This window comes from Chelon labrosus (genome assembly GCF_963514085.1).
Source record: "Chelon labrosus genome assembly, chromosome: 23".
NCBI classification, from domain to species: domain Eukaryota; kingdom Metazoa; phylum Chordata; class Actinopteri; order Mugiliformes; family Mugilidae; genus Chelon; species Chelon labrosus.
Window position 1 is genome coordinate 5,803,529 of NC_140356.1, and position 12,795 is coordinate 5,816,323.

The 12,795-nt window shown below is 40.4% G+C and overlaps 1 protein-coding gene across 1 annotated transcript; it reads right to left on the reverse strand.

Moving 5' to 3' along the window:
- Window positions 1-127: 127 nt before the first annotated feature.
- Window positions 128-12,253, reverse strand: LOC311508346 (plexin-C1-like). Its single transcript, XM_084573058.1, has 16 exons — window positions 10,911-12,253; window positions 10,605-10,727; window positions 8,681-8,815; window positions 8,489-8,589; window positions 8,304-8,409; window positions 8,071-8,230; window positions 7,635-7,737; window positions 5,612-5,687; window positions 4,436-4,477; window positions 4,187-4,320; window positions 3,866-4,045; window positions 3,625-3,733; window positions 1,443-1,622; window positions 1,155-1,322; window positions 861-960; window positions 128-664 (listed from the first exon to the last, which is right to left on the reverse strand). Exons 1-16 carry the CDS (start codon window positions 11,949-11,951, stop codon window positions 606-608), a joined length of 2,817 nt encoding a protein of 938 aa, XP_084429184.1. The 5' UTR covers window positions 11,952-12,253; the 3' UTR covers window positions 128-605.
- Window positions 12,254-12,795: the final 542 nt, after the last annotated feature.

Below are 12,795 nucleotides of genomic sequence, written 5' to 3' on the forward strand. Positions count from 1 at the left end.
ATATACATATATATATATATGTATATATATATATATATTTAGGGAAAACCAAGAAATAAATCACACTGTCAATACTTCTCTAATACTTCTCTAATTACCCATGAAGTATTAAATAATTACAAGGTAGTAATAGGATAAGCATTTATTTCAATATGGTCACTAAAAAGTATATAGAAGTAAACACTGGTATAAAAATTATATAAAAAATGAGACAAAACCTATAATAAGTACAGCATAAGTAATACGTACTTTGAATGGTCTCTTAATATTAACATTCCACCTAAAATACAATGACTTTGTATATATTACTTCTATAGCCTGTATCAAAAGAGTAAATGTCAAAAAGCTCCAATGGCCTGATGCTTTAATGGAATAGTTCCTGATTTTGGGAAATATGCTTATTTGCTTTCTGGTTGGGATTTAGAACAGGGGAGGATTACTGCTACTCTGAGGTCTGTATGATAACTATACACAACTATACACAATGATAAATGGATTGTGTGGGATTACTCTTGGCTGCTAGCAGTGGCTGCCTCAAGTCTCATCTGAACCACAAAGTTACAAATAAACCAACAGAGACAGGAAGAAGAACTAGACATCCGTGGTCAGAGCGTGTTCATCTCAGCGGTGAGTCTCTTTTTCCAGTAATAGATAAACACCAACACTGAAAGATGAAGAGTTACTGATTAAAACTGAGCAGAAAAATAGAACTTCCTCTATTAAGTGGAACAGAAAAATATCTTAGTCAGTATTTATTCCCCAATATCTCTAATGAAAATAGCAGAAAGCAATCATTAAACATAATGCAACGTACAAGTTGAGACTTTGACATAAACCGTTGATGGATCAAAATCACTTACCACCTATGACAAAGGGTATCAGCAACAGACACACTATCAGAAGGACCTGATGAACTAAATGTGGAGGACCTAGCTTCACTGTCTGGACACCATACATTATCTAGAAAACAATAATGGCACTTCTATTGAAAAGAAATTTCACAGTGGAATGTCACAAAGGAGCAGTCAGTCAAAAATCTTTTTACTGTGTTCATCAAAGGTTTTAGGTAAATGTCTCTATTTGAAAGTCATTGCATTAAAACTAAACTGCCTCAACTTTGACTCAGTATTTTCCAGTTCAGAGGAAAGTTTTACCTCTATGTGCTGAAATGTATAGCTGGATGTGGTTTGTATCTCACAGGTGAAAAAGTCAGTCTGGTTGTTGGTTTCTCTGCCTTTCATGATACAAGGGTATTTCTTTCCGTCTTGAACACCCCACACTGACAACTCTGCTGCTGTCATCTCCAGTTTATCTGCCTTTTTCTGAAATGATAAAATGATAAATGCTTGATGTTTGCATATCTGTTAAGAAAATATAAAACAAATAAAATAATGTAAAATAAAATAATGATAATAATAAAAAAAAAAGTTAAAAAGTTTTACCTCTATTGTGACGTGAGCCCCATTCGCTCTCATTGTGGATGTGAAGGTGGTGAACACAGGGTCTGGATAGTAGGTTATAGTTGTGGAGCAGGCCAAGGATTGATTGGCTACTTTCAAATACACAGTGCTGACAGAAATCATCTGAGGGTTTAAAGCTGCAGGTGTCTCATAGGAGAGTTTCTGTGGGGAATTTACGTCTGTTATATATAATGGAAACTGGGTGTGGCTTGCATGATATGGTAATGATGCTGACATGGCCAGTAAGCAATGCAATTTAATGTCTCAACATAAAAAAAAAAAAAAAACGTCCCTCTCACCCTCTTGGGGTCCCGAGCTTGAGCATGACACAGATACCTGTGTCATGCTCAAGCTCGGGTCCTCTACCAGAGGCCTGGGAGTTTGAGGGTTCTGCGCAGTATCTTAGCTGTTCCTAGGACTGCGCTCTTCTGGACTGAGGCTTCTGATGTTGTTCCTGGGATCTGTTGGAGCCACTCCCCCAGTTTGGGGGTCACTGCCCCGAGTGCTCCTACTACCACGGGGATCACGCTCGCCTTGACCTTCCACATCTGTTCCAGCTGTTCTTTCAACCCTTGGTACTTTTCAACCTTTTCGTGTTCCTTCTTTCTGATGTTGGCGTCTGCTGGTATCGCCACGTCTATCACCACCGCCTTCTTCTGCTCTTTCTCTACCACCACTATGTCTGATTGGTTAGCCAGGACCTGTTTGTCAGCCTGGAAGCTGAAGTCCCACAGTACCTTGGCCCTGTTGTTCTCAGCCACCTTCTGTGGTGCGGCCCATTGGGATTTGGGTGCTTCTATTCCATACTGGGTACAGATGTTCCTGTACACTATGCCAGCCACTTGGTTGTGTCTCTCCATGTACGCTGACCCGGCTTGCATCTTACACCCTGCTATTATGTGCTGGACTGTTTCAGGGGCATCTTTGCATAGTCTGCACCTTGGATCTGATCTACTCTTGTAGATCTTGGTCTCTATGGCTCTTGTACCTAGGGCCTGTTCTTGTGCTGCCATGATCAGTGCCTCTGTGCTGTCTCTGAGTCCAGCCTTTTCCAGCCATTGGTAGGTCTTCTCAATATCAGCCACTTCTTCAATTTGACGGTGGTACATGCCATGTAGGGGCTTGTCCCTCCAGGTTGTCTGCTCCTCTTCCTCTGCACTCTTATCGGGTTTCTGTTGCCTGAGACATTCACTTAGCAGTTCATCGTTTGTGGCCATTTTTCTGATGTACTCTTGGATTTTTGATGTTTCATCCTGGATAGTGGCCCTGATGCTCACTTGTCCTCGGCCTCCCTCTTTCCGCTTAGTATACAGTCTCAGGGTGCTGGATTCGGGGTGAAACCCTCCGTGCATAGTGAGGAGCTTTCTTGTCTTGATGTCTGTGGCTTCTATCTCCTCCTTTGGCCAGCTTATGATCCCAGCGGTACTGCGTACATGTTGATAGCTTGGATCTTGTTCCTGCCATTCAGCTGACTTTTCAGGACATTAACCGCTCAACTATCCAGCTGATAACTATGTATATATATATATATATATATATATATATATATATATATATATATATATATATAGCAAAGTCAAAGGCAAATACACAAGAGTCCACATTTTCATATGTGGTTCAACACTTAACTCAAAGTAAATACTGCTGCTAAATGTCTGGTCTTGGGTTCCTGGTAGCTGATAAGAGATCCAGACTTCTGAACACTGAGATGATCTAAAGTAGCAGCTAGGCTTCTTGGGACACCAGATCAATGGAAAATATGTCTGCATGTCATCTGCATGATTTGGCCAAGTGGAAGCACTTTGATGGAGAATAAAATTGGACCTAAAATTGAACCCTGTGGTACAACAAAAGTAGTGTGAAATGTGAAACTATGTGAGGTTAGCTCTAGTGACTAAGAAAGTTCTTTCAAAAGGTTTAAAGAATTTAAATTGCACTCTCTCTCCCTTGTCTGCATTTTCTGTGGTGTGCAATGGTCTAAAACCTGACTGAAATGTCTCAAAGATACTATATCTATTTTTTATTTTATTTTTAAAATTCATTTTAATTTTAATTTACTTTGTATTTAATTCACAATTGAATACAATATAGTATTTACAAGATACCATATCATATAGCATAATTAATGTTATATAACAAAGGGGCATTGTGTCTAGAGGCCCACCTGACTGCTGCTGGTTCTGGAAAGTTGGACTTCCTGTTGGCTGTGGCTGTGTGTGATTCCTTCCACAGACTCCAGGTGGACCCCTATGAGTGTGACATTTCTCTTCCCACTGCAGGACATGGAACAGCAGCCAATCAGAGGAAGCAGCCAATCAGAGAGAAGGTATTTATCCCTGGTTCTTTTGGAGGGCCTACCACTGTGCATTTTGTTGACAGTATTAAACTGACTAATTAAAACCTACCTGGCCCAGGTGCTGCTTGGTGCAATGTTGGTGCAGGATGGTGTTGATCGATAGGTGATTTTAGTGTTGCCGTGGCAACTGCCATCTGGCAGTAGAACACATGCTTTGACAACACCTTTCTTATCTGTGCTGGGAATGTGGAACGTCAGACTCACACCAGTCTTGTTCCATACAGGAGATCTGAAAGAGAAACAGATCAAGACTCACCATCATCACAATAACTATAATGTACAGAAAACATGACACTGTAGAATATGTCAGTTCACAGTATATGTGTTTTTCTAGTGTAGGTCTTCTAGTGTTGTCTGTAAAGTGACTCACTCTTGTGGAGTACAGTCTCGGTCTGTCTGGATCCTCACTCTGGTCACATTAATGAGGTTCTGACCTGACAACAATGCATGGTTTCTACCGTAGAAAGACACAACACTGGGAGTGATGGAGGAGATTTCTGGCTTCTAACACAAAAAAAAAAAAAACACACAAAAATCACCTTTAAAGCATTACCCTACTGTTATAACATTTAGTGAATGTAGGTGATTTGTCAGAGGAACAGTTGAGGTTCAGACTCACAGAAAAGTTAATCTCAGGCTCCATGTTTTTGCAAACATTATCCTGCAGGACGGAGTGGGGGAATAAATTCAGCAAGTTTACAGTCACTGTACAGTTGATCCAGAAACTGTTGCATCTAATGTTTGTTCAGATAAAAAATAAAAACACTGCACACAGCTAACCTAAGGTATATTCAGACACAGAACAACTATTATATAATACAGTGTAATATCTTTCTTAGTGGGCTATATCTGACATGTGTTTGTCTGCCGTGTGCAGGACTAGAAAATAAGATCCATAAAACTTGAGAGATGCAAATATTTAAAACCGATAATCCAGCTACCAAATGCAGGAAAACAGTTGGTAGAAAAGAATTTAACTGTATAAATGTGTATATTATTATTTCATATCACTGCTCCATAATTAGGGAACAGAAGACGTTGTTCAGAAGACGTTTCACCACTCATCCGAGTAGCTTCTTCAGTTCTGGTGGACTGGTGGGAAATCTGAGGTTTAAATAGGAACTCCTCCTTAGCCAGAGAAGACCGATGGTTTGAAAGAGGAGTAAAGGAAGCCATCTATGTCAAACTGGAAAAACCTTCACTAAACAGAGGAGGTGGACTGAGATTTAATTTGCCATCTATTTACAATACAGTTTTAACTTCTGTCCCCAAGAAGTTTCAGTCTCATTCACACCTTGACACTGGAGCCTCTGACGGACAAGAGTCGTTAGAGAACCATTCATAGGAAAGAGGACAGGGACAACACAGTCCCCCCCTCCACCACAGGTAAGTACCCAGTCGTTAAGGGAAATTAGCTGCACCAGTTTCTGGTTATTAGCATAACAAGCAAGTTTTTTCAGGAGGAGTTCCTATTTAAACCTCAGATTTCCCACCAGTCCACCAGAACTGAAGAAGCTACTCGGATGAGTGGTGAAACGTCTTCTGAACAAACTCTACAAGTCCAGTTGCCTTTTTAAACCTTTTTTTGGATATAAGCTAAGTTCATCCAGCCTTGGTTCAGCTGGCCTACTCCATGCAAATAAGTGAATCTATAAAACATATTTATATTAGAATACCAATTTTAATAAATAAAATGCCTCTGTAAGGAAAATGTAATCAGCTTATTCTTGTAGATCAGCTAACATGAGCCATGCTTATTTTAAAAACAACCTCAAATAAAAACAAACATTATTACATCCTCCACTCCTTGATTGGACCAGGAACAGCTGTTTTCGTTCCATCCACAGCCAGCCTTGATACACTGCTGACACCTGAAGAACAAACAAACACATATTAACAACTACTCACATGGATCACAATGTTTACTAATATAGTACTATGTCAAGTACACTGTAAAACGTAATTTCTAATAAACAGAAAGTCATCTTAACTGATATGTGCTTGCTTTGATTGCAGACTCTCAAGTTACGACTAGTTAATACAACTTTAAAGTCATCAGCATTAAAGGGAAACTACTGTTTTATACAACCTGGACCTTATTTCTGGCATAAAATCCAATCGTTTACTCACCCATATAACTTTTGTGTAATTTGTAGTCAGTCAGGAGATATTTAGATCTGCGTTTATCCATATAGTGGGAGTGACTGGGGCACCAAAACACAGCCTCTAAATAACACATAATCTGCCGCGAAACTCGTTCATTTCACCAAAATCTTGTTATTGTACGCTAGTGCTATTCCCCGTTGAGTCCGGAGTTAGCTTTTATCATCATCCGAGGTCTGTAGGATAATCTACAGACCCCGGATGATGTCTTCTAACCTGGAAGATGTTGTCTGACCTGGATGATGTCATCTCTTTGAGCGCTGTGTGCACCCGCGACGGTCGGCTTGTTTACCTGTAATTTGTTACTGCTATGGTTCGTCCACAACCTCAGAATCGAAAAACAATATTAAGCCATGTTGCAAAAAACTAGCAGTAGCAAATTATAGGTAAACAAGCCGACAGTCGTGGGTGTGTGCGACGCTCAGAGATGACATCATCCAGGTCAGAAGACATCATCCGAGTTCCGAGGCTGCGTTTCGGTGCCCCAGTCACTCCCACTATATGGATATACACAGATCTAAATATCTATCGACTGACTACAAATTACACAAAAGTTATATGGGTGAGTAAACGATCATATTTTATACCAGAAATAAGGTCCAGGTTGTAAAAAAAACGTAGTTCCCCTTTAAGTAATGCAAAAGTATGTGATGAGGACCCGCCCCTAAAACCCAGAGAAACCTGATACCTATGCCCGACACTAGGTGGCAGCACTTCGCTAGACGTTCTTGGTGATGGCTGCTGTACACTACACTCAAAGCAAAAGGAGAGTTTCAGGCCCTGCCACGTGAAGGTGACCTGCAGCTAAATGGTAAATTTAATTGGATATTTATTAATTAAACTTAGATATCTTATTCAATATCTGTTGCTGAGAGGTTGCTGGTTAACTGTACATCTTTACACTGCCAAGTTTTGGTTTATTTGTTTATCATTACCACTGCTACCATTCATTGTAAAACACATTACTGCCACCAAGCTGTCATTAGAGCTAACGAGTTACAGCAGTAGCAACTGTGATGGTCATTGTAGAGGCGAAGCGAACAGCAGTCCTCCTTGACCTTCCTGTCCTCCGTGGAGATGAGAATGCAGACTCCTTCAAGACATCATTTGTAAGTTGTCTTCATTCCTTCTTATTTAAGTCAACGCCACAGTATCATATGTCTTCCAGTCAGCCTGAATCATTGCTGTTGTATGTATGTAACTGGCGAGAAAGATGCTAGCTCCCGAGTTTGTTTGTTGTATGTCTTAGAGAACAAATGGAGTTAGTGCTCCCATCAAACTGTTCTCCCTCTTTCTTTCAACGTCTTAAAACTTTTGGTTCAACTCACTTAAAGATTTTAAGGCAGCTCCTTCTTTTTCACTATTACTGTGAATGCTTCGATTTGTAAATATATCTTTTTCTTAATGAGTAGTGCTTACTTACCATCACTCAGATCTACAGTTATCTGTATTGACATGTTATAGTCTATCTATCTGATGACATACTTTACCATTTTTAAGTCAACTTATTACATTTTACAGTGTAGTATGTGTATATATTATATCATAGATATCCTCCATGGTGATGAAGCACAGTCACAACCAACCATGATCAAAGGATGATAGTTTAATCACAGTATGTGTCTTTGATTTCTACAAAATACGAATGGACTTACAAGACAGAACTTGGATGTCCACTGATGTCAGAGCAGTTGGTTAGCTTCAGTCGCTCTGAAAGTAGCGTCTTCCCAAGTCTGATCTTTACAGTGACATCCAGGCCTGTTAGAGAAAACAATATGATGAACTTCAGAGTCTTGACCTCTACCACATGACAACACAGATGTGTTAACTGGTAGAATATTTCTTCTGGACAGCTGGGATAGGCTCCAGCAGACCCCGTGACCCTTAACAGGACTAAACGGGTATAGAAGATGAATGAATGAATGAATATTTCTTCTGTCAGAGTCGTCTCTCTCATTAATATTTTTGGATGTATGTGGCTATGATGGGACATGTTGCAAATTAATGAACAGGCCTGATTTATGACCACATAACATCTACAACTCCTCTCTGATTTTAAGTGAACTGGATTATTTATCTAAAGTTACTGACCGTCAGCAGGAATTGAGCCATGGGATAGACTGCAGGTGCATTGTGGGAACAGAGGAGGACTATTTTGTGTACAAAGTTCTCCAGATGATGCAGAGATTTGACAGGCAAAGTTAGACTCCTTCCAGTTCACAGTCAGGTGGGTCTGGATCTTTAGTGTGATCTGAGAAAGGAAGAGAGATGAGTGACAAGTAACTGATAGTTACAGTTGTATAGTGTTAGTGTATAACCTGTACCTCTCCACTGGGGTTCTTTACAACTTTGTGAGAAACTATTTTCTCTTGGAAATCATCAGGAATGGACAACCAGTCAGAATCTTTGCAGTCGTCTTCAAATGTGCATCTGGGAAAAGAGAAATCTCTTATAATCAAGTTCATGATGGGTCTTTGAAGGTGTCAGATGCAGATGTTGTTTCTCTGACCTTTGTTTAGAGCCACACCAGACACAGTATGGATCCTGTGCAGACCAACACTCCTGTACATTTGTGTACGTGCTGCACTTTGATACAGGTACATGCTTCATCTGGAAATAAAAGCAGACGTTTAGAGACACTTCAAAATACAGCAAAGGTACATGTGACACTAAAATAATAGTGAGTGAGTAACAGCAGTACCTGGTTTCTAAATGCCACGTAGACATGTTTCTGATCTACTTGATCCAGTTGTATTTTGGGAAACACTTGGCGGTCGTCATTGGCCCTGTAGAGCACCGTGGGACAAGCAGGGTGGTAGTTCCTGTCCACAGCAAGCTGACAACAACAATGTATCTGTGTTACATACCTTCAAATCAAAAGCAATTGAAGCTCTGATCAATAAAGAAAATTGTCAAATTATAAAAAATACAAATATCAGATTTTTCCACATTCATTTAGCTACAACCAACAAAATTATGTTAAATAGTTAGCAAATAAACATGTAACTAGTTGTAATCAACTTCATAATATTGACTTCTAAATGTTTGTTATCATCAATCAATCTTATGAAAAGCCCAGTATAAATTCTGTTTTCTTTATTCTTTTGCAAACAGAATGGCACAGAGAATTAAGCTAATACATATCAGACTTTAGCTACACATGCAGTAATAGTTCATAGAATCAGTTCAACGTTGTTTTTTTCACGTGTCTTCAAAAAAGAAACAAAAAAAAAGCATGTGAAAGTTTTTGTGTGCCTCAAAACATTCTACATTTCTGTATAAAAATGACTCAGAACATCAGTGGATTTTTTCAGTCAAGTCCTGACAGTAGACAACGAGAACCCAATCAAACAAACTACACAAAAATATTATACTTTTGTATTTGTTTATTTAAGAAAATTACATATCATAAGCCAATATTACATATCTGTGAGTTGCATCTGTTCAGAAGTGTTTCCAAGTGTTACAGTGTTCATTGCCCCGTTATGTTTAAAAGGGATTTGTCATGGTCTGATCTCCTTCTGATCCGGCTTGCTATGGTTGATAGCACACAAGTCATTCTACAAAAGAAAGGTCAGAGAGGAATCCTGACCTTAATCCAAGAGAAATGTTGTGAAAGGAGCTAAAGCAAGCAATTAATATGAGGAAACCCACCAATATCTCAGAACTGAAGCGGTTCTGTTCTGAGGAAAGGGCTAAAATTCCTCCAAGCTGTTGTTGATGACTGATCAGCAGTTACCGTAAGTTGCGCTGTTATTTCTGAGGGTGTTAGACAGATCTGACATGGACTCAAGATAGCAAGGCATTTTTCACCCTACAACTGAGTGGAGTCTAACCACAAGTAGCAAACAGCTATTACAAATCTGTGGTCTGTATGTGAAGTGGTACACAGGACGTGAAACCACTAGGTGGAAAGATACGCACAGAGAGAAGAAATAATAACGCTCACAGCGCAGCTCTAGTATATAATGTGACAGGAATAAGCAATGTAAAAAAATGATAATAATAAAGAACGCTGTCTTACACAAAATGTTGAATAAATAAAGCACGTACAGTCCATGCTACTAATATTTGGATGCACTTTTTTGGCATGCAAAAACTGTATTTAAGTGCCAAATCGTGTTTAACAACCTAACAAAGGTATCTGTACTCATTAGATTCTATTTCATTTTAGTGTGGTTATTACAGTGAATCACATAATTATCAAGGTTTCTGTTTCTGTCTCATATAAATGAAGTTCACACACTTTGCATTGCTGTCTCAAACAACTCCCTGGTCCACACATTATTTCCTGTTTCTATCAGCAGTTGCTTCTGCCCTTACATTAGTCTTTTCCCTTCTCAGAAGGGTGGTGCCCCGAGGTGATCTAGTAATTTAGATCCAATTATTTAATAATAAAGAATTATTTTTGATAATTTTTAATTATTCATGATAGCCAAACCCAATATTTAGAGCCCATGGAACACAGGCCCAAAGCACTATAATTTAATTAATTGTCCGTGGCTCCAGCTAAAGTGTGGATGTCGTCTAGAGAAAGGTCTGGCCCCTAATATGACCTCAAGGAAACCAAGATGCCTGATAAGATAATATTTTCCACAATAACAACACTCTTTATACACACTTACCTTAAAGAGCTGCCCATCTCCTGTACCAATGAAGAAAACCATCCATGTCTTCTTCCTCACTGCCAGCACAGAGGTCATGTAGGGCTGCCTGAAGAGTACTGCCTTTGGTTTAAGTGTTTTAGGCTGAGAAACATAACAGGACACAAAGAACGTCCTTAAAGTGAGTCAATATATGTTTCTAGTTTAGTGACTTTGTAGGAACCACACAATAATGAAGTGATGAACGTTTATCTTGCATGAATGACCAGAGAAGACATACTGTGAAACCTAGAGAAAACATCTAATCCCCACTGAAACATTATTTACCTGCTTCGGGTTGGGACTATCCACATAGTAGAAGTCTGGATCCTTATCTTTCTCTAAGCTGAGATCAAGACTGATGTCAAACACCACCAGCTCAGTGTTGCTTTGTTCTCCGTCCACACTGAACACTCCGCTCCAAAGCACCGTCTGTCCACCTGGGATGACCGAGGAGGCCAGAAGTCTGCTGTCTTCACCATCAGAGACTCTGAGAGTCGCCCCCCGCAGAGACTTGAGAGTTTGGGTTTTACTTGTTTCGCCTTCAAGCCAAATGAGACGGACTTTGTTCCTTTTAGCCTCACTTCTTATGTTGGAGAGCAGATAGATGGTCGAGCTGATCTGAAATCCGTCCACAAACTCCACATCGCCTTTATTTTTGATCAAAGGTATGACTCCTGATGCATCAGTCGGATGAAAAATACCTCCGTGGTCTTTGTCATCCGCATCCTGAAGGTTGATGGTCTGAGCATCAGAGGAGCACTTGCTGTTTTCGGGCTGCATCGCGGTCAGAATATAAGTCTGTGTCTGAGTTGGATTCTTCTTAACATCCACCAGGATACCGACGAACGAGCTGTTGCGTCTCAGTGGTCCCACCTGGACGTGTTCTCTGTACAGAAGGTTAGAGATGTTCCTCAGGTCCAGAACCTCGCAGTAACCACACTGATTGTCGGTCACACCGCAGATGATCTGAGCGTCGTTCTTAACAAATGGTAATAATAAGTTGACGCTGAAAGTTGCGTTCCAGGCAGCCGTCTCAGAGACCCGGTCAAACTGATCATCTGCCGGCTCTTTACCAGGTTTCAAGATGCCTCTCTGGGTCAGACTGTGGATCGGAGTCAGGTCGTGGCTCAGCTGGTACAGCTTCTCCTCTGTAGCGATATAAACCGTGTTGGTGGCCACTGCGAAGTGGCGGATGTCTCCATCGAAGGCGAAACCTCCTCCATCCTCCTCCAGACACCGACCCTGTTCTCCCCAGAGAATACAAAGCAGACCGAGCAGCAGGATCATTTTCCAGCAACGGTGCCAGCTCTGGCTGGATACCCTCATACACTGAAGCTCTGCATAGCGCTCTGATCTCTGACACTGCGTCTCTAGAGCCGCGCGTAAAAGTGCAGCGAGACTCTGAAAAGAGAAGTGCTGAAAGTGGGAGGAGGGAGCGCGCTGAGCGAGACGAACACTCACAATGTTTCTATAGGCTTGAATTTCCTTGGGGGTGCGTAGTGGTGGAGCAAATCTTTTAGATAGATGGGGCTACTACCATTCAAAGTTTTAAAAACAAGAAGCAGTATTTTAAAATCGATTCTGTGATTCACAGGGAGCCAATGTAAGCGTCTGAGTAGTGGTGTGATGTGATCTGTTCTTTTAGCTCTCATCAGGATCCTTGCTGCTGCATTCTGGATTAATTGTAGTAGTTTGATAGTTTTCTTGGGGAGGCCTGAGAAGAGGCTATTACAATAATCAAGTCTGCTTGATATGAAAGCATGAATGAGTTTCTCAAGGTCTGTTTGTATCATTAGGTCCCTAAGTTTGGCTATGTTTTTTAAATGATAGAAACACACAAAGTGAATTCATATCAGACTGACAGGGCGCAGCGTGCAGGTCTGATATGAATGATGGACCAGTGGATTCTGAAATATATCGAATTCTAAAAGAAAGCATCTTCAGAGAAACTGCATCATGCAGCAAGACAATGACCCCAAGAACACAAGTCGTTCTACAAAAGGATGATTAAAGAAAAACGAAATCAGTGTTTCAAAAATAGGAATGTTTAGGAAGGATATGCACAAATGATTGATTAATCTTTTTATGCAGATCTTATTCAGCAGTATACCAGCTGTAACTGCATGACAGTGACTGTTGTGAGAATCAAAGGCGCCTGTGGGGAGAAGAG